The 24,877-nt window shown below is 48.8% G+C and overlaps 1 protein-coding gene across 5 annotated transcripts in view; it reads left to right on the top strand.

The window, feature by feature from the left end:
• Positions 1-24,877, top strand: part of LOC128906603 (uncharacterized) — a 95,426-nt gene that overhangs the window by 47,214 nt on the left and 23,335 nt on the right. Inside the window, exons 4-5 of one of the 5 annotated variants that reach the window (XM_054194080.1) lie at positions 1,889-1,942; positions 14,920-17,312. In XM_054194080.1, coding sequence (XP_054050055.1) covers positions 1,889-1,942; positions 14,920-15,048 — 183 coding nt within the window. In that variant the 3' untranslated portion in view covers positions 15,049-17,312. Of the gene's footprint in view, positions 1-1,888; positions 1,943-14,919; positions 17,313-24,877 lie in introns of those variants that run through there. The other 4 variants (XM_054194081.1, XM_054194079.1, XM_054194078.1 and 1 more) reach the window with 4 other exon arrangements.

Here is a 24,877-nt window from a genome sequence, read left to right on the forward strand (position 1 = left end):
CCCCCCTCAGTTGTCTTTTTTCCAGACTGAAGAGACCCAAATCCCTCAGCCTTTCTTCATGAGAGAGGTGTTCCAGTCCCCTAATCATCTTGGTAGCTCTCTGCTGCACCCTCTCCAGCAGTTCCCTGTCCCTCTTGAACTGGGGAGCCCAGAACTGGACCCAGTACTCCAGGTGCAGCCTCACCAGGGCAGAGTAGAGGGGGAGGATGACCTCCCTTGACCTGCTGGCCACACTCTTCTTTATGCATCCCAGGGTGCCACTGGCCTTCTTGGCCACAAGGGCACATTGTTGGCTCATGGTCATCCTGTTGTGCACCAGGACTCCCGGGTCTCTTTGCACCGAGCTGCTCTCCAGCAGGTCAGCCCCCAGCCTGTACTGGTGCATGGGGTTATTCCTCCCCAGGTGCAGCACCCTACACTTGCCCTTGTTGAATTTCATAAGGTTCCTCTTTCCCCAAATCTCCAATCTGTCTAGGTCTCTCTGTATGGCAGCACAGCCTGCTGGTGTGTCAGCCACGCCCCCTCCCCCCCAGCTTTGTGTCATCGGCAAACTTTCTGAGGGTGCACTCTGTCCCCTCATCCAGGTCATTGATGAATATATTGAAGAGGACTGGACCCAGTACTGACCTCTGGGGAATACCACTTGTCACTGACCTCCAACTAGACTCTGTGCCTCTAATCACGACCCTCTGAGCTCTGTCTTTCAACCAGTTATCTATCCACCTTACTGTCCATTCATCTAACCCACTTTTCCTAAGCTTCCCTATGAGGATGCTGTGGGAGACAGTGTCGAACGTCTTGCTTTAGTCAAGGTAGACCACATCTATCGCCCTCCCCTCATCTATCCGTCCAGTCATGCCATCACAGAAGGCTATCAGATTAGTCTCAGATCAGTCAGACATGATTTCCCCTTGGTGAAGCCATGTTGAGTACTTCTGATAGCTTTCTTTTCCTCCACATGCCTTGATGATGCCCAAAACAAGCTGTTTCATCATCTTTCACACAGCTTTCCAACTGGAAAAGGGTAGAAAACAGTCAGGAACTAGGAAAATCTATTATTTCTTTCAAAAACTGATGGAGAAGTTTTTCTGACACATCTCCACCACTAACTATGAAAAAAGTAGTTGAAGTATTTTTTTTAATGGAAAAACTCCCTTGAAGGCTTGTTTTTCCGTTTTGAGTTGTTTTTTGGAAGTTTTTTTTGAGGGGAAAAAATGATTTTATTCATTTGCCAACTTTCAAAGTGCTGCCTCAGAACTGGGACAGAGTGGCAACTCACCTGTTTTTCTGTAGTTACACAGAGTAATTGGTGCATTTAGTATATTCTGTTTGCCAAGTTGCGTGGTTCATATGTTATGACAACTTTAATAGGTCTTAAAGTATACGGCAAAGAGACTTAGGACTGTAGGCAGGTGCTTTTTACCTTTTTTTAATTCTAAATATGTAAACATAATGAAAATAACTTAAATAATGGGAGCATCCACATCTATGTTAAATAGACTATTTTTGTTTCTTCATAAAAGGAAGATAAATTCATGTTCTTCAGGGCAGAGTCTAACTGCTAATTGACAGAAATTAGGAAGAAACTCCCTTTTAGGCAATTGTTCTATCTCTTTCTCTGTAGAATTTATTGTAGTTTCTTTTGAAACCTGGGGTGTATCAGCCACTGCCAAAGGACTCTGTGCAGGCTGGGTGGGACAGTCTTGTATTCAGTTGATTACTTGATGGCCACCTCTGGTAATTCTTAGTCTTTCATATCTCACTTAACCATCCATCCATCCATCTTGTTTGCTAATTAAATGTTGATGAAAAGAGGCACACTACGACCTCCCTCTCTCTGTTCCCTTGTGCTACTGCTACTAATCCCTGGATTCTACTTCTCTTTCAGAAGATGCTGCTCAAGAAGAATTGTGGAGCGAAGACTAGAGTTATTAAAATTCATGTAAGTTATCCTTTTCTGGTGCAGTTTCTCTGTCTTTCCACATATATCTGAATGTGGTGGTTCTCTTTGAACATCTACACCCAGAAGATTATTTCTTCAGGTTTCCTGTGGCTTGATCAGCTGCATAACAAAAGTTGCTAGTCTGGAATATAGACCGTAGTTGCAAATTAGGTCGAGTGCAGATGAGGCTGCTAATACCTTGGCTTTTCCATTTTGGAGACTATGGGTTCAAAGCTTCCTTGCACTGGAAGTCTACATCCCCTGCTATGAGCTCATACAGCTGTGCACAGCTGTCCTACAGGGTGTCATTTGGATCATTCTTGACCAAGGGAAGTGCTGATCTGAGGTAACAAGTAGTTGGCGAGGGTGAGAGGTATTGGTAGAGAGCTGCAGAAAAGAGACTAACTGCATGGTGCACTGACATCTGCAGAACTGTATGGGATGTGGGACCGGATGATGGCAGGTGAGCTAGATTGCTTGGATGGCTTTGCAGCTGGGATGACACTGCAGTGTCTGATCATCTCCTGTTCTTGAGTGCACACATGCCTACCAGGGCTAGGTTTGCTCAACTCTCCTGCTTGTAGTTTTGGAGTCTTTGTCTCTAGTACTCCATTCCCTGACTCCTCAGCCAACCCCTGTCTCCTTTGTGGGTACCTTGGCCCTCTCTTTTCGTCAGTGCTGTATGGTGCTGCAGGAGATGTGTTCGTGACCTTGCACGTTGTAGCCAATGCAAGTGCCTCAGTCCCATGAGCCCCATATGATCCTCCACATGTTTGCAATACCCAGGCAAAAACAGGTCAGGGTGGAGAAAACAGATATCACTTGTGGTAAAACTGCTGCTTTCACTGCAATAATTGTAGCCTTGCAAGAGGGATGTATGGCAGACCAGGATCCTCAGGGTTTATACCTTGCCCAGAAGGAAATGGGATAGATGCTTTTGTGTACCTAGAAGTACTACTGTTTATGGGCATGCTGTTGGGTGCCCCTACTCATCACTGCTTTGTGGGTGAATTCGGTACTTGAGAGGAGGAGCAGCAGGTAGGGCTGGCTAGAGCCTTGTGGAGAGCTGGATGGTATTTCTTCAGCTCCACATATGCCTTCTGCCAAGGGCATTTCAGTCCTGCCTTCCAGCAGCTCCCCAGTGACCTGATACTTCTGATTGCACGATTAATCCTGATCTGTTATGTATTCTCTTGTGCTCCCACCTGGATTGTTTCAATGCAGCTGTCTCTTCCTGTGCCCCATGAGCTCTCCCCACACTGTGTGTCCTTCAGACCTACGCACAACCTAATCTTGCCACAATGTTTTAGTGCAACTTGTTTATCACCTTCCTTTATTCCTGCCCCATGTGCTTTTGTTGTTTTTGTTTTTTGTTTTTTTTTCTGGGTGTCCCTGGACTGTAGCTATTTTCCAGTGCTGCTTGGTGTCAGTCTGCCAGTCCCTGGGGTTTCAGCAACACCTCAGTGGGGTGGTTTCTTCTTGACACCTTGAACTCATTATTGCAGCTTACTCTTGTGTCCGTGGAGAATTTGAGAGGCAGAATTATCCCTTTGCTCCCTACTGAGTCCATGTCAGTTCATGCTAAAATAAATAGCAGAAACTTAGAGCACGCCATTCTGACAGATGGCACAGAATCCACACTTCTCTGGCCCACCTTGCCAAGCTGGGACAGCACATCTCTACCTGAGGCACTCATGTGGTTTCCATGACAATAGCATTTGATACTTCAGTCTCTTGTTGGTCTGTTGTGGTAGAGCTGTTATACAAAGGAGCATTTTTGCTTCCATTTTTCAAGTAGTTACGAGTGCCCACTTTTGCATACCCAGCTTAGAAAGGAGACAGTGGGTTCCCAAAGAATACCTTGCTGAGGTGCCTCAGCTCTGGAAGCAGCTGAGAGAGGTTGATACCTCTGAGGGATAATGCTGTAGTCTCATCATATAACAGGAAACCTCAGTCCAGCCAGTAAGACATGCTTGGCATGGGGTTCCTTCTCAGTGTTGCTCAGCAGCAGGACAAGAGGTAACAGGCACAAGTTGAAATGGAGGAAATTCACGTTGCCCAGAGAAACTGTGGAGTCTGTCTGTGGAGATATTCAAAGCATGCCAGGACACAGTCTTGGGCAATGTGCTCTTGCTGACCCTGCTCTGAGGAGGGGGAGTTGAAGTCCTTTATCTCTAGAGATGCCTGCCAATTTCAACTGTTCTGTGACTTTCAACTGAATGCTTGCGCAGCATTCAGTAATGGAGTCAGAGCACGGTAGGGACCTTAGCTCACTTGGGAGGGCTATTCTGAGGCCCTGCTGAATGTAGCCTTTTGTAAAGGATGATAGCAGGAAGCAAAGTGAGAGGTTTGATTCTTTGTTGCTGAGGGTCTGCTGGCACAGGTTCAGTGTTGGGACTTTGCCATTGTGGTGAGGGTGTAAGAAATGAAGTCAGAACTTTCATAGCAAATGGGTTGATGAGCTGTTATGGGAGGAACCAGGCAACTGTCTGCATGTCTGAACAGGAAACATCACCATGTGAACCAGTTGGCTTGTGTTGCTGTAGCCCTGAGAAGCCCTGATGCACAAGTGCTCCTGTTTCAGCACAGGTAAAGAGCGTGCAGTCTCCTGAACTGAGGTAAGCAGTGACATCCAGACAGCGTACAACTGGATGGAGATGCAGTGAGTGAACTGATCTGAGGAGCAGGCAGGCTACCTAATGGTTTATGCCAGGGATTTGAACAAGGATCCCTGCTTTCTTTTCCCTGTTCTCCTGATGCTGGATATCTTGAAGGACAAAGGATTATGCTTATTCCTTCCTGTGCGAGGACAATGACAATAGTTACCTGTTAGTAACACCAGTGAAGCATTTTCATCCTGTTCTGGCTGAGGATGGTGTCTCATGTGGTTGTGAGAATCCGTGCTTTTAAAAATACCCTCCTGACAGCTGATATTTTGGTTGCCTTGACATCTTGGGGCTTTACTGGCACGTCAGGGTGCAAGCTGTTGTGCTGTCATGCATCATCTGAGTTCTGCTCTTCCTCCCTCTTCTGCTGGAAGAGTCTCCCATGGGAAGGTGAGATGGAGGGGCAGCATCTTTACCCTCCGACACTAAAACACAGTTTCATCCCTTGGAAATGTTCATGGTCCTTGGGAGTTTTTCTCAAATGGATGATCTATGTTGGGTTTTGCTTTTCCACGTGCCATTTTAAAACTAAGGTGTCACCTTGTCATTGTTCCCTGTACTTCAGCTTCCTGGGCCAGCTCAGGTGGTGTTAGGCTACAGCCTTTCCATTCGCTCAGGAGTTCTTAAACGGGATGATGTGACAGTGATGTGACAAGTTTAAGAACCTAGACAGATTAAGGTGGAGAGATTAATAAACTTGCCAAACGTGCAGCAGCTCAGTCATGTTTGAAATGTTTTCAGGAATCACAGCTGTGAGAGGTCAGGGCCTACAGTGAAAATAATACTAAAAAAATCTTGCTTCTGTTCCCCCCCAGTAAAGAATAATGGAACAGGAGAATCAGCCCCTGTGGACAGGCAAGCAGATATAAATTAGAGGTGACAGTGTGTGTATGAAGTATGGATTTGTACATAAGATACATGTAGGATAGCATGTGTCAGTGCAAGGTGAGGGGTAAGCATGGGCCTACATGGGGATTGCACAGTGAGGTGGGCAATGTGTGTGTGCAGACCTGGTCACTGGTGCCCCAAAGTGTCAGCCAGTGTAATGTCTGTAACTGGAAGGAAGGCAGTAGGTGTGGGTGAGGCGTACATGCATGTACATGGTATTTTGGCATCCAGAGTACGCTTGCATGGTGCAGTTGGGTGGTGCATGGAGACACTTCCTTAGCTCTGGAAGGAAGATGGCTATACGCGCATATGCTTGTACGCTGTAACTGCCTGTACCCTGGACCAGGCTTGGTCAGCTGTAGCCAGCTCTGAATGCAGAGACCCATCTTCCAGAGGTTTTTCTGTAATACCAGAAGTCTTCAGTTCTCCAGGCCCTCTTGGGATGAGGGTTACAAGTCTGTCATCTAGTCCTGTTCTTGTTCTTCCTTCACAAACTCCTACATGCAGTCTCTGAATGGAATCGGTGGAGCTGGGCTTATCTCAGCAGCAGTAGGTGGGTAGAAGACACAACTGGCAAGTCCCTGGGTATCTCAAGAACTCTTGTTGGGGCAGGCAGAGAAGGCAGTAAGGATTTCAAGGCCAATCTGATAACCTGGCTGATCAGAGAGATGTTTTCTGCAATGTAAAAATAAGAATTTTAAATTGGAACATGAACCTCTTGTGCTCTTCCCTTGATCTTATCAATGTTGAGAACACCTTCTGCTTGGACAAGGGCCAGATCCCTGGAATGACTTCCCTGTCTCTTATCTCTTGTGTCTGCATCCTAAAAGGCCACTGCAGAAACATGCTGGGTTTTCTTCTCCTAAAACAAGGGACCTTTTCAGCTTGGAGCTAAGCAGGAGATGTGCTGGCCTGAGCCTTCTTGGCAAATGCCTTAGCTATTCACAAATGCAAGGCATACTAGGTGACAGAACAGTATTGGTGCAAACCTCTGGTTCTGGCTGCACAGCACAAAGTAAAGATTTCTGAAAAATCAGAAGACTCTTTGTATGTGTACACATACATACATATATATATATATATACACACACATATGTTACCCCTTCCATCACAGGCTCCCAAGGTGCTTTGCAAGCATTGCTAAACATGGCATTTATCTGCCTCTGAGATGCTATGATTGCAATTTCAGAGTAAGTTAAACTGAGAAACCATCAGAGAATGTGAATTGCCCAAAGAGAGACAGTGTGAGAAGTGAAGTCTGGGCTTTGATCTTCAAACCACATTCCTTGAGCTGTGTCTTTACTCATACCATATCATGCAGTCTAAACAGCTCTGACATCTCAGACAGCCGAGATCCCAAACTGCAGCTTGCTAACCTTTTGACAAACCTTCCTGGTTGTCTTTAGTATGTGACTGAGTGCCTAAACCTGAACTTGCCCTTTAAAAACAATAAGAGAGACTCATCTCGCTGGCTAGTTGCATCCTTGGGTTACTTGCTGGGGCCCCTCATGGAGATCTCAGCACTCATTCCAGTTCCCTAGATGAGCTCTTGTTTCCTGTTGATGGGCACACCTCTGCTGAGCAAAATGGAGAAGGTCCTCTGCTAAGTGAGAGCATGAATATCCATTTGCTTATTGGGGAAACCAGCTCCCCCCATGCTTCTCCCAACCCAGCCACTGAGCCACCTGCTGAAGGTCTCTGTGTGGTGATAGCTGGCCCTGGAGAACCCCAGCCTTTGGTCTGAATAATTCCTGACAAAAGATTTTGTCCAGAGTTTCCTCAGTCTGGGGAAGGATCCAGTGTAGCCAAGGTGTGAATGCCTCTGTCTTATAAGAACTATCCCACGCATCTGGCTCCAGACATTGTTTTATTTAGCATTGCTTTTATTGGATCTCATGGCAAAGGCTAACCAGTCTTCAGCCTGTCCATAGCAGCCAGAAGACAGATTGTTGTGTCTCTCTCTTCTGCTTCCTTAAAGAAAAGAATTTTTATTGCTCGCTGCTTTTCATAAATTCCTGCCATGTATGCCCTTGCACCCGTTAAATCATGTAAGTGCTTGTAGAATAGACGTTGTGGAATAACCACGAGTCTGTAATCCAGACAGCACCCCGAAAGTAGTGAGTGGCTGGTGAGTCAGGAGTCTGACATCCTGTTTTCGGCGCTGTCCTTGCTTTCTGTTCTGATGTGGTTTGTGGGTCTGGCTTAAGAATGGGGGTGGGAAGGTTGGAAGGTGTAGAAAGGAGGTTAGGACTGAAGTGCAGCCCAGTGACCGCCTGTCCTTTGTGTTGTTGGTTGCTGTGGCCGGTGGCACTGTGTTTCAAGGGGCTGGGAAGCGGCAAGGCATGTTTCACAAATAGGGGACAGATTTAGTGACTTTTGGGTCACACCTGAGTGATGGAGCAGAGAGAGAGGGGTTGGGGATGGCAGAGGGTCACAGTGGCTCTGCCACTGTTTTCTGGCAGAGCTTCAAGTCCAAGATGGCAGATCAGGCATGTCTTTTACCACTGCATCCAGGCCCACTACAGTTGCTCTCCGCTCCCCTTTGTTTGCGTGGCTGTGGGAACCTGGCACCCGTTCCCTCTCCCAGTCCCCAGAGCTGTAATCCTCTTTTCCCACACACCTCTCCCATAATACACCCACTTCCTGCACTTGGCTTCCACGGCTGGGGCGGTTTGTCCAGAGGCAAGCGCACTGTGTCAGCATGCGTTCGCAGCCTGCTCATGCCAGGGTAATTAATACTCACTTTGCAGTTTTAATTTGGGTTCCCTTTAAGTTGAAAGCAGCCTGTTGCTCTGTGCCAGCCTGCCTGGCCAGAGGGAATTGGGTTGCCCTGGCATCATGCAAACTGGAAGCTGCACATGCCCAAGTACACACTACGTGCCGGATCTGTGTACTGTACATGGTACCTGGGGTTCCTGGCCCGAAGGGAGGACTTTGAGGGCAGCCAGCTGCACACAAGGAGGGCTGGAAAGGGAAAGGTGAGGAGAAAGGAGAGGACATGGTAGTGTTGCTTGTGTACAGACCAAAACTGCTAAGGACTCTACTTGGATGTAGTTGAGAGATTTAGGGCCAAATCGTGTATTGCCTGTGTCTGTGCTTGCTTGGAGCTCCTCTTGTGCCCACTCCTCCGCCCACTCAGGCACACGCAGACCCTGTAGCGTGTGCAGGGAAGCATAGGCCACTTCATATCAGAAGGAGAAAAAGTGGGGAACAAGACACAGCTCATTAACAGGGGGATGTGGGTTCATTCACTTGTTCTTAGGAGACTTGTGTGGCCTTCAGAGCATGATCTTCACTGGAGCAGTGAGTTCCCCAAGTTAACCAGGGAGCACTGACAGCCTGCCCCTCTGAATGACTGAATCATCTCTCCCTTTTCATCGTGCAGCCTCCTTCCTTCAGATTGCCAGGCAGGCAAAATCAAAGCTTACAGTCAGCTTTCTCAAAGACACATCTCAAAGACATGTGAGAGAGGAGAAGAAGGGCTTATCACGCTGGTGCCAGCAAGGACCCATAGCTGAAACTGGCCTATTTCTGCTTTTGGGCAAGTGACCAGCAAGCATCTGCTAGGCCCTTTGAAGTACCTTCCAAAAAAAGTTCAGTGTTGCCTGTCTGGTGGCACTTCTCTAAGTCTGGTAGTTGCCATCTGACAACACTGCACACACACACGCAAATGTTTGATAGATTTAAATTTTTTTTTTTTTCCTTTCTAAGAGGAACAGGGATGTGTTTGTAAAGTATTTGAACTGCTCTCTGCAATGTGGTTGCATAGAAGGAAGTAGGTTTTAGGCAGCCTTGCTTTGGTGGAGAAAGACAGAGCTTTCATCCCTTTAGCGAAGGGTAAAGGAGAACACAGAAAAACAATGCTAACTTCAAAGTTTTATTTTTCTTGTCAGAACAGCGTTTGGAGTTGACCTTTCCTTTTCTTGGAGGGGAAGGGAGAAGAGTGGTCTTAAAATGAAGTTCTGTCATGGTCTGTCTTTTAGCTATCCCCTGAAATTAAACTGCGTATGAACCTGGGGGTGGAGGAGACTTCCATGAGGGAAGGGGTTTGCCTTTGAAAAGTTATTCTTTGAGCTGCTCCAGATCTGTGACTGGAATAAATTGTCAGAGGCCTTATTGGAGTTAATGAAGAAGCAGTTAAATATGAATTGCTGCTCCACTAGAGGAGCTGGTCCTGCTTGTCAGTGACCATTTCTTGAGGACTGCCTGAAGCAAGACTGTAATTGAAAGGAAGTCACCTCTCATCAGAAGGTTGCAACACCTAGAAGTCAATTAGTTCATCCTGGCTGCCTGACTGTGGTGTATGTATTATGCAGAGGAGAAACTGAGGCCCACATGATGGGAAGTGGCTCGGTCAGGACTGTGTCTGGAATTACAGATGTAGCTAGGAGCAGGCATGAGGGTCACCTTCCCTTGCTCACAGCTGATGGTTTCACACATCAAAATTGAAGTCTCATCAGTTTCTTTTCTAATCACCTGGCAGGGGTGAGGCGAAGAAGGACAAAGTGGAATTAAAAGCAATGTACCTCTCAATGTTCCACTGTGGAGTCTGACAGCCTTTACTCCCTCTGTGGCCTGCCTGAATATCAGTACTACCTCTGGCTCTGTCCACTCCTCTCACAAACAAGCAGCATCGCAGGCAGGCATCCGTCTTTGCCAAGGCTCTTCTGGGGATTTATTCCTTTCCACCCAGGGTGGTGGTGGGAATCGGATGCGCCTTTACAACTTGCAATTACATGGTGCCTTTCATCCCAAAGGACTTTTAACAAGTGACTCTACAGACTGCAAAGGGATCATTCAGCCACCACTGAGAGGCGTCCACCACTGGAAGGCAGCATCTCTTAAATGGAGCTCAGCAGCGTTTCCCAGCTGCTGGGGCCCAAGGGTAGGAAAGAAGGGACTCCTGTGCTGGATTGGCCCTGAGTAGGGGACGGGTTGGCAGAGTGCATAAGCTGATCCAATTTTGAATCCCACCAGGATACTAGAGCTCTTATGAAAGAGGACCAAAGAGTATCGAGCAGGGCTTAGTTTTGTATCACCCCTAGCACACCACTCCCTTCTGAGATGTTGTTGTGTTAGGTAACTTCATTTCCCCCCTCCTGTGGGGATTGTCATTCCCGCAGCTGAAAGCATGCTTGGAGCTGTGCTTGCTTTTGCTTTGTCTGAAGAAGAGAACTGCGCTTCTGTGGGATCATGAGTCCAAAATTATTTCACAATCTGCATTTGGGATATTTTCACAGACTTCACAGGGGTAAGGGAGGGGTTTCTAGGAGGAATGTGGGTTTGTATTAGTAGATTTATCTTTTACCTGTTTATCTTCTTCCTATGTACTCTTTCCTTGCTGAAACATACAACTATGTTATGATTTATGGAGCGGTTGCCCATTTCTCTGTTTTCTGAGGGCTGCTAATAAGATTGAAATTCTGCATTTCTTCTGTGGTGTTTAATCTCACTGGTCTTCTTTGAGGCACCTGCATCCAGTTGCTATCTGTACTATCTTTAGGTGTGCTTCTTTGATAATGTGCTTCAGATATGTTTCAAGCCTGGTTGCTTATTTACCACCTGTATTTAATGGTGATAATGCAATTGGTGACTACAGTACAAGTTTATAAGAGTGTATATGTAGGTGTGCGTATATGAGGGAAGAAGTGTGTGTCTGGGTGCGTGCTGACAAGCATACATGACCCAGGTGGTCTGCGCATAGTTGCTTGAAAAGTGTGTAACACAAGCTGGCTTCCTTAGGAGCTCATCTAACTCAAACGAGGCGTGCAATGAGGCAGCATGGGTGTCTGCAGGTACTGAAACTACCTTCTGCTCCAGGCAGTTGTACAAGCAAACGATGAGCTGTGCTCCCTTTGGACTGTCCCCTGAATGCTGGTAGAGTTTGGGCCCTGCTTGGGTTGAGTTACAATGTGAGTGGACAAGATTTGTATGAGTGGGGACAGCTCTCTTTGGGATTTCCAAGTCAGGAGGAGGTCTGTGTGTGCACGGAGGGGTGTGAACAAGTGACCAGGGAAGCAAATGTGTACTGGGGAGACCCTGAGGCGTGTGAGAACAGGTGAGCGTGTGCAAGTGAGCATGGGGGTGTGTGACAGTGCGCATCCGAGCGTGTGCGCCCTCCTGCTGGTAGTGAGTGCTTGTATCTCAGGCCCTTCTCCAGCTGTGTAAATACATTGCTTAACAAATTGAGGGCTCTGGTTAATGATTGCCATTAGCACAGGGCCCATATTAGGCTCCATTTTGTGCGAGTTACCCAGCTGCCTGAATGCCATTAGAGTGAAAGCACCAGCCTTTAATGTCAAGTGTGGAGTGTTTGTGCTCCAAGGAGCCTCTGCAGGAGCTGGCCTGGGGTTGCTCAGCAGGGGCTGTCAGGCAGGTTATGGTAAGCTCCCTGGGGGCCTGCTGCAGCAGCAGCCACTCTTTACAGCCTTCCATAGTCAAAGTGGTGCCCCAGGCATCACAGGCTGGTGCTGGGTGTCCAAGGGGAAGGACAGGCTGGCTAGGACACTTGCCCAGACTACAGGGAGGCAGCTGGCCCAAGCGACGGGGTGGGAAGAATGTGTTGCCCTCTCTGGCAGCCAGCCCTATCCGTCTTCTTTCTGGGAATACATCAACAGAGCTTTGCCTTGTGCTACTCATCAGAGCCAGACCACCACATGCTGTGATCCCAAATGGTGTCGTGCACTAAGCCAGATCAGGCCTGGTCATCCCTAGAGCAGGATATGAGCTCCAAAGAAAACATGCTTTACTTCAAGGAGAGAATGGAGTGATTCGGTGGTGGTGTTCGTTCTTCCCTACAGCAAGGTCCCTAGCAGAGGTGCTACCTTGTCAGTTATGGGGTAGGTCCAAGAGAGGCCTGTACTGCTTAGGGTTATAAATGACTGCAGATCGGTCAGGGTGTTGCCATGAATGAGGGCAGTTGCATTACTGTCTCTCCTGTTAGTGCCTACAGTTGGACACAGGGCACTTCTCACCCTGCCCTTGCCTGTTGTTGTGGTGGCTGTGCTGATGAAAGCCAGCCATCATCTTGTGGCTGCTTGAGAGGTGCCATGATGAAGACACAGGATTCAGTTCAGTTTGAGCCTTACTTGCAGCTACGTGACCACCCGTGAATCTCTGCATCCTCCTGTGTTTTCTTACATCCCTGTCCTTCACCTCAGCCCTTGTTCTGTGCTCATCTCCCACATGGTGTCCTGGGAAGGCTCTCTGCTCCACACATTGGCCCCAGAAGAAGGCCCAGAGTGAAACCCCAGGGCTCCTTCCCACCCAAAGCCTGGTGAGTTTTGTGGATGACTTTTGTCTGTCCTCTGGACCCATCTTTCCCCAGCCTCTTCTCCATCTGCCGTCCGCCAGAAATGAACTGATTCAGCTGCCCTCCCTAATCCTGTCTGGCATTTCAAAATGGAGGGGATTGCCAGGTTCTTTGTTCCTTTTCCTTCTTGGCACTGGCAGGGGACCTTCTCTGCTCTGGAGAAGGACAAATGTGCTGATTTATTCTGCCCCTTAGCTTTGAATAGGGGTTGCTATGTTACCCTCTAGCTCTGAGGCTTGCCAGAGCACACACCATATATAACCCCACAGCAGGTGGCTATTGAGTAAAGGCCCTTAAATCTGCCTCTCTTGTTTCTTATGCTGCTGGCCAAGGTGTCAGGGGGATGTAGCAGGGCATGATTTGCTGGCTGAAACTCCAGGCACAGCTGATGCGAAGCACCATGTTGGCATTTTCCATTCTCAAGTGCCCATCTTAATTTGCAGAGGAGGTACCAACTAGGCAGGAACATGCTGCCCACACTGGCTTTTAAAGAGGCCCTTTCTGATATGGGGGCCAAGCTGTGACTGAGATCCTGGAGGCAGAGGCTTCCAGATCCTGCTGCAGCGACTGCAGCACCCAGGGCCTGGCTTGAACACTTCCGTAGTGCTCTCTAATTTGGTGTGACTGTTTGGGTAAGCCTGACCATTTGAGCATTCTTCTGGAAAAAGTTGTGTGTGCTTGTCCTGTGATGACAAGTTAAAACCCAGCCAGGATATAGGCAGGTGGAATCACCTTGCCGTGCCATTATATGGTTGCAGCTGTCCTATAGACAGACTTTGAAGTGCCAAAATGAACTTTTGTCTAGAGGAGACAGCAGACTTGGTAATTGTTCTTAAAAAGCCTAATTCTTTGAGGAACAGTCCCTTACTGCAGACTGAGGAAGGGAAACCATGGGTCTTGCTAGGAAAGGCCTAGAAGAGGCAGCACATAACACCAGAGCCCAGGCCATATTTCCTCTCACTGTGTTTTTTTTTTTCTAACCTCCATGAGGACAGGGGTAAAGCCCTTCCCACCAGTGATAGAGTGAGAAGAGGGTAGGGCACACTTGCATGAGTTTCTGAGCTGCTGAACTTCCCAGCATGTGGCACTCAGTAGCTCACACATGTCCCTGTGGAATGAACTCTGCCGGATCGTGATGAAATACTCTGCTGGCCCATAAAGCAGTGAGCCCTCCTCTCCTGGCCAAAGAGTGTCTGTGAAGCAGCAGCCCCACTGCTTCTGCTTGCAAAAGGAAAGGAAAAAAAACCCCAAAGTTCCCAGTAAGTAAAAGTAAACCACTTCCTAGTGGAATCACTTCTTTGGCACCGTAATTCCTCTGGAGATCCACAGGTCCCACCAGAGCCTAGTGAGGAACAGTATTTCTGTCCTGTCACGCAGTGCAGGGAGAGCACGGGTGTTTCTGGCCTCCTTACTCTGACTGTGCTCTGAATACTTGCAGCAAAAGGGGAGAGAATGTCTTTGGTGGCCATGGCACAAACCAAGCTGTAAGGCCTTCAGGTGTGATCTTTTCCTCTAAGCATCTCTTGGCTGTTCCTCGTTGAACTGTGGAGTCTGGAGCCAAAACTCTGGAGAGTTTCAGCATGTCTGGGAGCTTATAGATTAAGAAAGGGTGATTTGTAAATCCTTACTGGAGAGCTATTGAAAAATCAGACTGAAGAATGAGTCTTTGGAGATGACTTGGTTTATCTCCCTGCTCTAAAAATGTGTAGATCCTTCTTCAAGGCCAAGTGAATCTGAATTTAGCTTTTCTATGTGATACCTTCTGTCAGCGATGCTGTTCTGGCTCTGGGACTCTAAATGCACTTCATTTCTAACCTCTAACTTCACTTAGTGACTAGAGGTGCCATGGGTGCTGGTCACGTGGATCTCGGGGACCTCAGTCCTGGAGGAGGAACATGCATGCTTTTTTCTCGAGGGGTAGGAGCAAGAGCATGAGCAGAGCATTTAACTGATTATGTTACTGCCATTTGCTGCAAGTACAAGCATGACCACCCATTCAAGGAGGTGTAAGTGTACCAAGAAAGAAATATGACAAAACACTTGCAGCAAGAATTTCACTGTTTGCAGCTTATATGAGTGCTGACTTCGTCCCTCTTCTTATTCCCCTGCAGAGCATCAATGGAGGCCGCCCACCGCCCCACTTTGTGTATGATCCATCCACCTTTGCCTTCCGTTCCCTCAGCACCTTGAAGCCGCTGAGCCCAATAGCTCCAGTGGAAGAACCGTCATGTGCCTACTGAAGGAGTTTCTCCAAAAACCTCAGGAACTATCAAGCCAACCACCTGCCTGGCAGGGAGAAGGGGAGGTGGTGATACCCAAGGGGATGTGCGGGAGAAGAAGGGGACAATGACACATCTTTGCAATACAGCCTCTCTGGTAGCAGGAAGCATATGGCTTTGCAGCAGTGCCTGTTTTCTTACCATCACATATCTGAATGATGGCAAAAGGAGAGATTTTTTTGTCTTTCAGGGCAAAAAAAAGGCAGTCAGGTCCACAAACTGCAAGGGCAGCCACCAAGGCAGTGTCAAACACAGGGATGGAGGTAGTTGAAAGGGGTTCAGTGGCTAGTATGGTCTACATGGTAGCAGAGATGAGTGATCAGGGTGTGAAACCAAGTCCAGTCAGTTCCCCAAGAGTACTCCCTTCTCCCCCTCAGAAGTGAGCTCAGGATTGGAGACGGAGGCTGTACTGGGCTGCCTGGAAAGAAAGAAGATCCCTCTCTGAGATGGTTGTAATTGTATTCACTTCAAGCTCTCTTGAGTGGACGACTGTAGGAGAGGGAGGCAGGAAGGGGTAACTGGCACATCTGGCTGTGTGTTCCATCTGGCAACTCAGTGATATCTTCTAAAATGGGATTGAAATGGGAGGCATGAGCGTCCCACTTGTAGATAGGCAGTTAAAATAAAATTCTAGAATTGTAGGTCTATGTTCAGCCATCCAAGACAATGCAGCACCCACCCTCAGTCCTCTCAGCATCATCAGAGAGAAGAACTTGGGGTTGACTGTGCACTCTTGGGTCTCCTCTCTGCTGAGGCTGTCTGTGTTCTGGGATATGCAGCACTTCTCCATAGCATTGTCCCCATAGCCTGCTGCCTTAACATGACGCTGAAGGTAATTGGTATCACCAAACTCAACCAAATCCAATGTCTCCAGCAGCTTTCCACTCCCCTCTTATGCTGGCCATTAAATTCTTACAGACCTTCCCTTGTACTTGTGGAACAAGTATTCCCAGATGTAGCATGGAGTGGGAGAAAGAGGTCTCTGTTTTGTGGCCACCTGTTGGTGAAATAAACAGGAGAGGAGTTTGTGTGAAGTTGTGGGACATTTTTTCCATAGACAGTCAGGACTATGCTAAGCTAGCTACCACTGGAGTTTGACTGGGATCTGGCCTTGAGGCATGTATGTGTTTTGTGCTACAAGGCAACAGCTAATGGGACAAGCTTTCGCCTCCCTCAGTGCGGCAGAGGAACACTTTTTCCCCTTGCTGCGCCTGGTGGAGAGAATAAGCTCTCTGTCTAGGTGTTCCCCACCTTGAGCCTGTATCTGGGTGGGTGCAAGGGGGAGCGAGTAGTTTACTTCTTGTCTGGATCAAGGAGAGCAACTGTGAGTAATATAAAATAATTTTTGGTTTTAAATCTGCTCCAGTGTGGAGGTCTTCGATGCTGCTCTTTGGATGAGACCAGTGGTCAGTCCAGCTACCAGTAGGAGGCCACACAGTGAACCAGCATTCACGGGTGCTTTCTGGGCCCTTCATTGAGACCCTTGGGGAAAACCCAAAGGCCATCTAGGCCTGCGGACCTGAATCCCCCACCCCTGCCTTCCTCCCTCCCCAACCTCCTCTCACTCAGGCAGGCAGAGAAGCTGGGCAAGGTGGTGAGGGGCCATCTGTCCTGATGCTGCCCCAGCTCTGCCTGCTCTTTGGTTCCAGGCTGTCATGGTTGGGCCACCCCCTGCAGCAGCACCACCTCCAAGGGTTTGCTTGGGCTTGCTGGCAAGGTGCCTTTGGCAGAGCATCGTGATTCCCTGCAAGAAGTCCCCTCTTCCAACAGAGGCTGAATCCTCCTGCCCCTATAGAGACTCTGCTTATCTTATTTTGATGGCACACCTCAGCCTTGTAACTGCTGCCAGATCAAGCTGACCAGTGCAGGACAGGAAGCGTTGCCCCACTGTGCTCAGGAGAAGGGACAGCCGTAGCCCAGTACCCCTTAAAAGGGGCACATTGCCCATGCAGATGGCTGGGGTGGCAGCCCCCATGTGGCCCCACGCCCCCAGGCTTTGCTCAGTGAGAGCTGCTGAGGTGCTTGGCCACAGAGATGTGTTTCTGCCAGCCCATGGGTGCGTCAGGCTGCCTTCCCCCGGGTGGGAGCGGGGAACAGGGGCGTCCTGCCAATATCGTTGCCTTTTAGTACTTTTGTAACTTTTCTGTCTTTTCTTTTTCAATCTGAAGGAAAAACAATAATAATAAAAAAAAAAACAACAATGAAATAAAGTGTAACAGCTGCTATGTTCACACTTCTGGTGGGTCTCATGCATTTGCCATCTTCTGAGTGTTTGTGGGCAGGGGTATAGGAAGGGATGGAGTAGAGCGACCTGTAACACAGCGCTGCCAGTCCCAAGCACTCCCCAATCCCAAGCCATGTCTGCAAGAGAAGGGAGTTGAAAACAAATGAGCAAGAGCTTTTCTAAAACGAAAGCCAGGTTCTTTGCACGTAAGAGGAGCTCCCTGTGCAACTGCTCCTTTGAGGCTAGCCCTGGTATGGTATATTGGTCCTCACTGGTGCTTCCTTCACCAAGAAGGTGCTTCAGCTTTTGAGTGACTTGCCTGTTGCTTGGGAGTTGAATGGGACCTGGCTGGAGGTCTCCATCCCTTCAAAACAGAAGTGTGGGTGACCGCACAGATGGTCTTTGACTTATAATTTTAGCCTCAGGAAGTCTTACATCTCTATCCCAAGGCTTTCAGCAGCCCTTGTGCTTACAGCCAGAGCACTTATGCTCCTCTGTAGCATAACTCTTGCTCATCCCTTTTTCTGGATTTTCCTCAATCAGGTACTTGTAATGTGCATTCCCCACCCCTTCCAATCTCCTTGAGCTAATTCCTGTCTCTCCCCTGCACTTGTAGCTCTGTATCTTAACCCGCATCTCACAAGGCTATTACCTATGTCCCCTTTTCCAAGGCCTCCTGAGAGATACTAGTTTAAATTTCCTTAGCAGTCCTATTTAGACTCATTCCCAGGAGGCCTTTTCTGCTCTTCCCTCCAAGCTCTGATCTCCTCTAGGCTTCCTGCCATCTCTCTTATCTTGAAATCCTCCCTTCTCTGTCAGCTGCAGCTCATTGTTAATTGGCCTTGGCCCATTTTCCAAGGGTGGACTTGCTGGCTCCCCCAAGCCCTTTGGTCTTGTACCTCCAGTACAGAATTGCCTTTCTCTGTGATGTTTCTTCCAAAACAGCCAGATTGCTCAGCGCACCCACCTTTGAGGCCCTCGATGCCTTTCAAAGACACGGTGGCTGCTGTGGCTCCACAAACCCTCTGTAGGCTTCTGCCAGGTCAGGCTTGTTTCTAAGTACATAAATGCATAGAGAGGGGCGTATTGACCTTGTATGAGCCAGGCTATAGTTACGGACACATCATGCGGAAGCCAGAGTAGAGGAGGCAGAACATCAGAAAACTGGCATAAAGCTTTGCAGTGTGCAGTCAACTAATCAGCTGGGGGGAGCTGGGGCACAGAGCCGCTTCTGCTGCCCCCAGGGCTGTTGTCTGGGCCCCTGGCGTGTGTTTGGGTTAAGATGAGTCGTGCCCATCCCTCATCTCTCCCTGCAAGCTGGGCCTCCAAGTTAACGGCAAAACAGGGAAGTTTTTGTGGTAAAACATGATGATAAACCCTGATACGGAGGCAACTCTGAAGCTAAAAGGAAACAGGCTAGTGGTATTCATTAAGATCTTATTGGGGTACTTTTCAGTTGTAGTTACCAGTGTAGTTGCCAAAGGAGGCTGAGGATGTTGGCCTCATTTGGATGCTAGACCCTAGCATGGGAGAAGGGTTTGCCAAAGACCACTGTGGAAGCCACAAGCAGAAACCAGGGAAACAAGAGCTGAGCTGTGGTCTTCTGAGAGCTGCTCCTAGCTGTAGCCACTGTGCCCTGTTGCTGCCTCTGGCATTCATCAGTGTGGGGCTGCTCACCTCTGTGGCTTCCGAAACACCTTGTGCAAACACTTCCTCCGCTGCTGGAGTGGGCAGTGGTGCCTGCAGGGTGTGAGCCTGGTCAGCTTGGCGTAGGTCCCTCAGGACCTCTGCTCTGCTGGAGCTCCCAGCTCCAGAGGGAGTCCTCCCACCAGGTATGGGTAATGGCTCGGTGGGGGAGCCTGTGACTTCTAAGCTGAGATTTTTTCTTTGCTCTTGCTTGGAGACATGCAGGTGTTTCCCTTCAGAGCAGAAAACAAACCCTGCAAAGAGAGGAGGGCTGTTGTGCCAAGGTGCAGCCCAGGCGTGCTGAACTCAGCTGTGGTAACCATCTGCAGGAGGGTGAATGGGGACAGGCGGCTGTTTGAAAAGCTTGGCCACGGCTTCTCTGTGATTTAAGTAGGACCATTTCGGCTAATGCTGTTCTCCAATTAAAGTAAATTAATTAGGTTAATGCTATGGCCTTATAAAAATAACAGAGGGGAACCAAGCCCACTGCATCGGCAAAGTGAGTTGTTATATGTGTACCCTGAGACTTGTGAGTCTCTGCAGCCAGCGCACAAGATCAGCTCTTCTTGTGCTGTCCAATCATTTTCTTATACATACGTATGTATGTAAGTACATGCATTCATACACATGATGTATGTATTTATGTCTCTATATATTTAATTTGTGCAGAAATCTCTGTTCTCTTACAGTCACCCACAAGCAGGGTGCCCTGTGCTCACCTGGGTCTCTGTTTGACAGGGCTCGATGGGAAGCCCACCTGTGGCACACTCACTATCTGCCTGCTACAAAGCAGGACGGTGCTTGGAAAACACACCTACCACCCCATTTCCCACTGCGTGCTGGGTGGTGACCTGCCTGCCTACCTACCGGGTTGACTAGGAAAACAAGCAAAATCCGCGGCGCCGCTGGGGCTAGGGTCCTCACCCCGGGGCTTCGATGGAGGCCACTGAAGCATGGCTTGGCACAGAAAAAACCAAGAAGCAGAATTTCCAGCTGGACAGACCATCTCCTTCAAACAACCTAGGGCTTTCCCTTGCTCTTTCTGAAGCTGCATAGCGTGTTGTGGCAAGGCGTGGGGTGGAAGAATACGTTCAAGGGTGTGTATCAGGTTGGGGTTGGATGGGGCATGTGCTGATGCAGTGTGGGTGTATCGACACAGAGTGCATTTACAGTGGCATTTATATGGTTGTGTGGCGTTTATATTCCTAGCATGGTGCTTATATTTTAAGGAGAAAGAAGTCTTGGAGGAGTAAAGGCAAGAGGCATGCTGTGCAAGCAAGCATGGGCCTGGCATGGTGGATGCGGGTGGATGTGCATCTGGGGCATAGGCAGAAGAGCTTGTGCTGGAGAGGGGCATGAGCGAGGCCGTGTCTTTGCAGGTGTCTGCAGGTAGCACCGCAGCATGGAGGATGTACAAATAGGTTACATGTGCCAAGGCAAGGCTGGTGAGAAGGATTTCTGTGCCGTTTCTGCAGTCTCAGCCACTTGTGGTAACAACTGGCAGACTTTTGCAATGCGTCACGCCAGTAATGTTTAGGAAAAGCGAAGAAAAAAATTACAAACGCCTGACCTGTGTCCTTGAGGCACTTGGGAACTTTTGCCATTGAATGAAAAAGAACCAGGCACCTGGATAACAGTGACTCAAAACAAAGCGACCTCATTACGAAATAGAGAGTGATTGTACATTGTTCCTTCTCAGACAAGAACTTCAGGGACATCAAATAAAAGTAGCAGGTGGCAAGTTGAAAGCAAACAACCGGAGGCAGATCTGCATGGAGTGCAGGCTTGCTCTGGTGAACCGTGTGCCACAGGACACTGTGGCTGCTCAATATTTACATGGCTCCAGACTTGAAAAGAAAGAAAAAAATGAAGAAAAATACTCCCCAGGAATGCACAACCGCCATGCACAAACGCCACCTCCGGCTGAGGAAGGTGGTGAGGTGGTGGGAGGGTTTTCTTGGGTAGGTCACTGTCTGCCAGCCCCATCTCACCCTTCTCTGGGGCAGAGTCTGCTCCTGCCAGGGTTCAAGGTGGGCTGGTGGCTCCAAACAGACACGATCACTCTGATTCGTTACAAAGTGCACTCTTCTTGGTATTAACAAAAGCAGTTGAACTGTATTTTGTTTTCTCAGACATAATGGGTTGATAACAAGTGGTCTGGATAAAGCCTAATCCCACTTCCATGGAAGCGTGGGGCAAAACCCCTATTGCCTTCCCAGGGGGTGACACGAAGCCCCAGTGGTGACTTGGCCCTCATGTCTTTGATGGTGAGGTTGGGGATGACCTGGTGCATCTACTGAGCTGCTGGCATCAGGGAGCAGCTTGAAACCTGGGCCACTTGCTGATTGATCTGTATGGTTGCAAATGGGCATCCTAGAGATCCCTTCTGCCCTCAGCATGTGGATGCTGGGGCCCTGCTGGGAGGACACCCAGGTCATTGAGGCTCCCTGCCACAGCCAGGCTGGTCGCTATGTGCAGAGGCTGGTTGCAAGGGTTTCCAAAGCAGGTCAGGTCTGCAGCAGGTGGCAGGCCAGTCTCCATGTGTCATTGTAACAAAGTGAGTTTGGTTTGAGCACGGTCTCAGGCTTGCGACATGTATGTTATACATGTGATATACTTTTGGGGTGTAGGAACATGTTAGGAAAGCAAGAACAAGTGTCCTTCAGCAATTGGTAACCCTCACACGAGAGTGAGCAAGCCAAAGAGGACGCAGCTGAAACAGCAAGGCTCTGCAGAAGGAGTAACATCAGTGACGAGGAGGACATGCAAGCGTGTTGGTATCTCACCATTTCCTGAGCTGGATTTTAGTGGGCTTATTCAAGAAAGAGGGTGAGGAAATAGAAGATGTAGACGCTTTGTGAGCTAGCTCTGGCTGTAGCTGCACGCCAGCCGGGCAGGACTTGACCACATGTTTTCAGTTAACCCGGGACAGGATGTGCAGATAGGTCCGGACACATGAGGAGCCCAAAAATCTGTTTTCCTTTTTGTGGCTGCTCACATCAGTGCCTGCTGTAATAATAGCTGGGTCTGTTAGTGGGTTGGCCAGCATCGATTGCATGTTCCCGTCTGACACGTTCACAGCATAGTAGCTCCGAGGTCAGGCGAGTGGAGGAACTGAAAGTGCCATGAGAGCTGGGTGCCAAGTGGGGAGACGAACGGAGACAACAAAGCCCCCGTTCATGAAGAAAGCAGTCACCATCTGCAACATGCAGAAAGTTGCTTTCTACCAAAGGGTCCCCTGGGAGCTCTGCTCTCCTCACCCTGGCACATCCTGCAGACACCCCGAGGTGGGCCAGCCAGCATCTGTCCTCGGCGTTGCGTGGCCTTGGAGCGCCCTGGCACGCCACACCGGTGAGTCTCACAGGTGTTTGCTCCCCACTGAGGGACGGTGAGAGTGCGGTGCTCTGTATTCCTGGTGTGAGACCCGTCCTTCTGTGCCTGCACCTCTCCCGTTTGTTCACCTGGGCCTGCTCCTCTTTCCCCCGGCCTCCATGAACATCTCTCCTCCACCTGATCGTGTCTTTTTCCAGTCCTCCCCTGTTTCTTCACCCCCTCTTCCTGTAAGACCCTGCAGTAAGCCAGCCCAGAGGATTTGGCACTGGGGTCTTGGTGCAATTTCTTTTCCCTCGCAATTTTTCTCGTCCTCATTCCCTTCCTTGGCCACCTTGTTTCAGGCTTTAGCCTCAGCAGCAAGGAAGTTTTAATGTAGACAAAACTACATGCCACGCCTGGACATGGTTGAAGCATCTTTGCCAAATTTTCCCCCCAAAAAGGTAGCCAGAGTGTTCCACCCTGGATGATTTCATTGCCAATGGGTGACATTCGGCAAGATGCTGGTGAGGGTCTTGCCCAACGGAAGGCTGTGCGGCAAACCTGGCCTTGGCGGTGCGACCCAGCCAAATACATCAGGGCAAAACCTCGATCATACACAGCTCTTTTGAATCCTGAAAGCCTTTGTCAGATCTTCAGCGCAGAGCCTCCACAGGCCCTGTTTTGAAGAGAGATGTTTTGTCCTTTCCTGGCTTTAAACAGTTCCCCAAAATAAACCCTCTGCTATTTACCGGCATTGTTTTCTTTCTTATGTTGAATGCGCTGATAAATAATCAGACCCATTATATTATATTTGTGTCTGCTCTGGTAGCAAATAATTACAACAATTACTACCAAATCAAAATGCTTCTGTTTCTCCTGGTGTCATTAGCATGTCCCAAACATTTTGTTCTTGTGGTTTAAAGTGCAGTAATAACATAGTCCAAGTTCAACACCCGGTTGAACGGAGCTTCCCAGCACAGCAAGCTTCCCAGCCATGATTGCCTCTGAGATGCTGCTAATTTTCAATCACGGTGTCAGATCCTCTTCTACCACAGGGAGAGCAACTGCTTAGCCTGTGATTTACCCAATTTATTCCGGTAATAACCGGGGCTGGCTGTGTAGCCATCTGTCTGCTTTACGTGCTCCTCCTGCCCCCCACCCTCTGCCACCACGCAGACCGAGCCGTGTCTCTGTCCTTGTGACAGCAGAGAGAGAAGGCATCGCTTCACCCCAGCCATAAAGTGGGTGTCTGTGTGTTTAGAGAAGGGTACAAATGTTCCCCCCCCGCTGCTCTGCCCAGAAGCACAAAGAGATGCTGCCCCTCTCTGCTGACCTCTGCGTGCCGGGGCTGCCAGCAGTGGTGCCTGCTGCAGATACTTACACCAGGCAGGGAAGGAAAAACTCCATTTTAGGTAGGGCACAGGGGGTTGTCGAGACTTCGGCTCCACTCTGGCCCAACCTGGGGGAGCTATGGACAGTTTTCGACAGGAAAACTGAGGCAGAGAGCGGCTAAGGCAAGGACCCAACACAAAGATAACAGAAAGATACAAATTAGCCTGAAATTGTGCCCACAGATAAGAAAACCATTGTGGTCACATGGCTGTGTCTGTGAAGGAAAACACTGTATTGACTGGATCATTATAAAGCCTTTAATTGAAGAGCCAAGTCCTCTCTGCCCTGTGTAACGTTATTCAAACAGACCTGCACACAACTCCTTCAAAGTAGATGTTAGCCAGGGTACAGCCCTAGATCAACAGTCGTTCAGGATCAGAATTGCTTGAAACCACTGGGTAAAGTCAAATATAAATAGAGCAGAGAGCATTTGAAGCAATTATGGTCTCGGGGGAGATTCATTCCCCGTAACGAAGCCAAGAAAAGGGGAGACGATGCATCATTTCTGTAATGCAGCGAGGACATGCAGAAGCTGGATTACTCAGAAAACTGAACAGCACGTATGGTTCATATTAAATCACCTAACCTTTCTATCTCTGGTGGTATTTCTGGGGCTTTCATTACTGTGGCGCTCTACAAACTGTAGCCTTGTGATTGCCTCTGGGAGACAGCGCAATATTCGAGGTAAATCGGATTTTACTTCTTGTGCACACCAAAATACTGAATTTTCCTATTTTTGAACTGCCACAGAGGAAACATCCTCACTTTGGAGCTGAAATGCGGAGCAGAGCAAGCAAATCATTTGGGTCCTTAGAGAAACTGTTGGCTGCATGAAGACTTTGCCCTGCATCTCTGGGGTCTGTCTTGATGGTCTCACTGCAAGGAACATCTTCCCTCTGAGGTGCAGGGTGCACTTCCCTAAGTCCCAAGGTTGTTTGTCCATAAACAAGGTATTTGCTACCAAATTTTCTAACTTTCAGATTACTTCGGTGCCAGGGATAGGGAGGCTTTGACCATCCAGGCTTGGCTGTGGGGCAGCTCAGCCAGCAGCTCAGGTGCAGCAACATGTCAGCCGACCTCTGTCTGACACCGTGCATGGGTTTTACCCAGAGCCTCATCTCTCCCTCATGTTTCCATGCCATCTCCTGATTGTCACCAAGCTGCTGCCCTGCTGGG

This window comes from Rissa tridactyla, chromosome 3 (assembly GCF_028500815.1).
Source record: "Rissa tridactyla isolate bRisTri1 chromosome 3, bRisTri1.patW.cur.20221130, whole genome shotgun sequence".
In the NCBI taxonomy this organism is placed as follows: domain Eukaryota; kingdom Metazoa; phylum Chordata; class Aves; order Charadriiformes; family Laridae; genus Rissa; species Rissa tridactyla.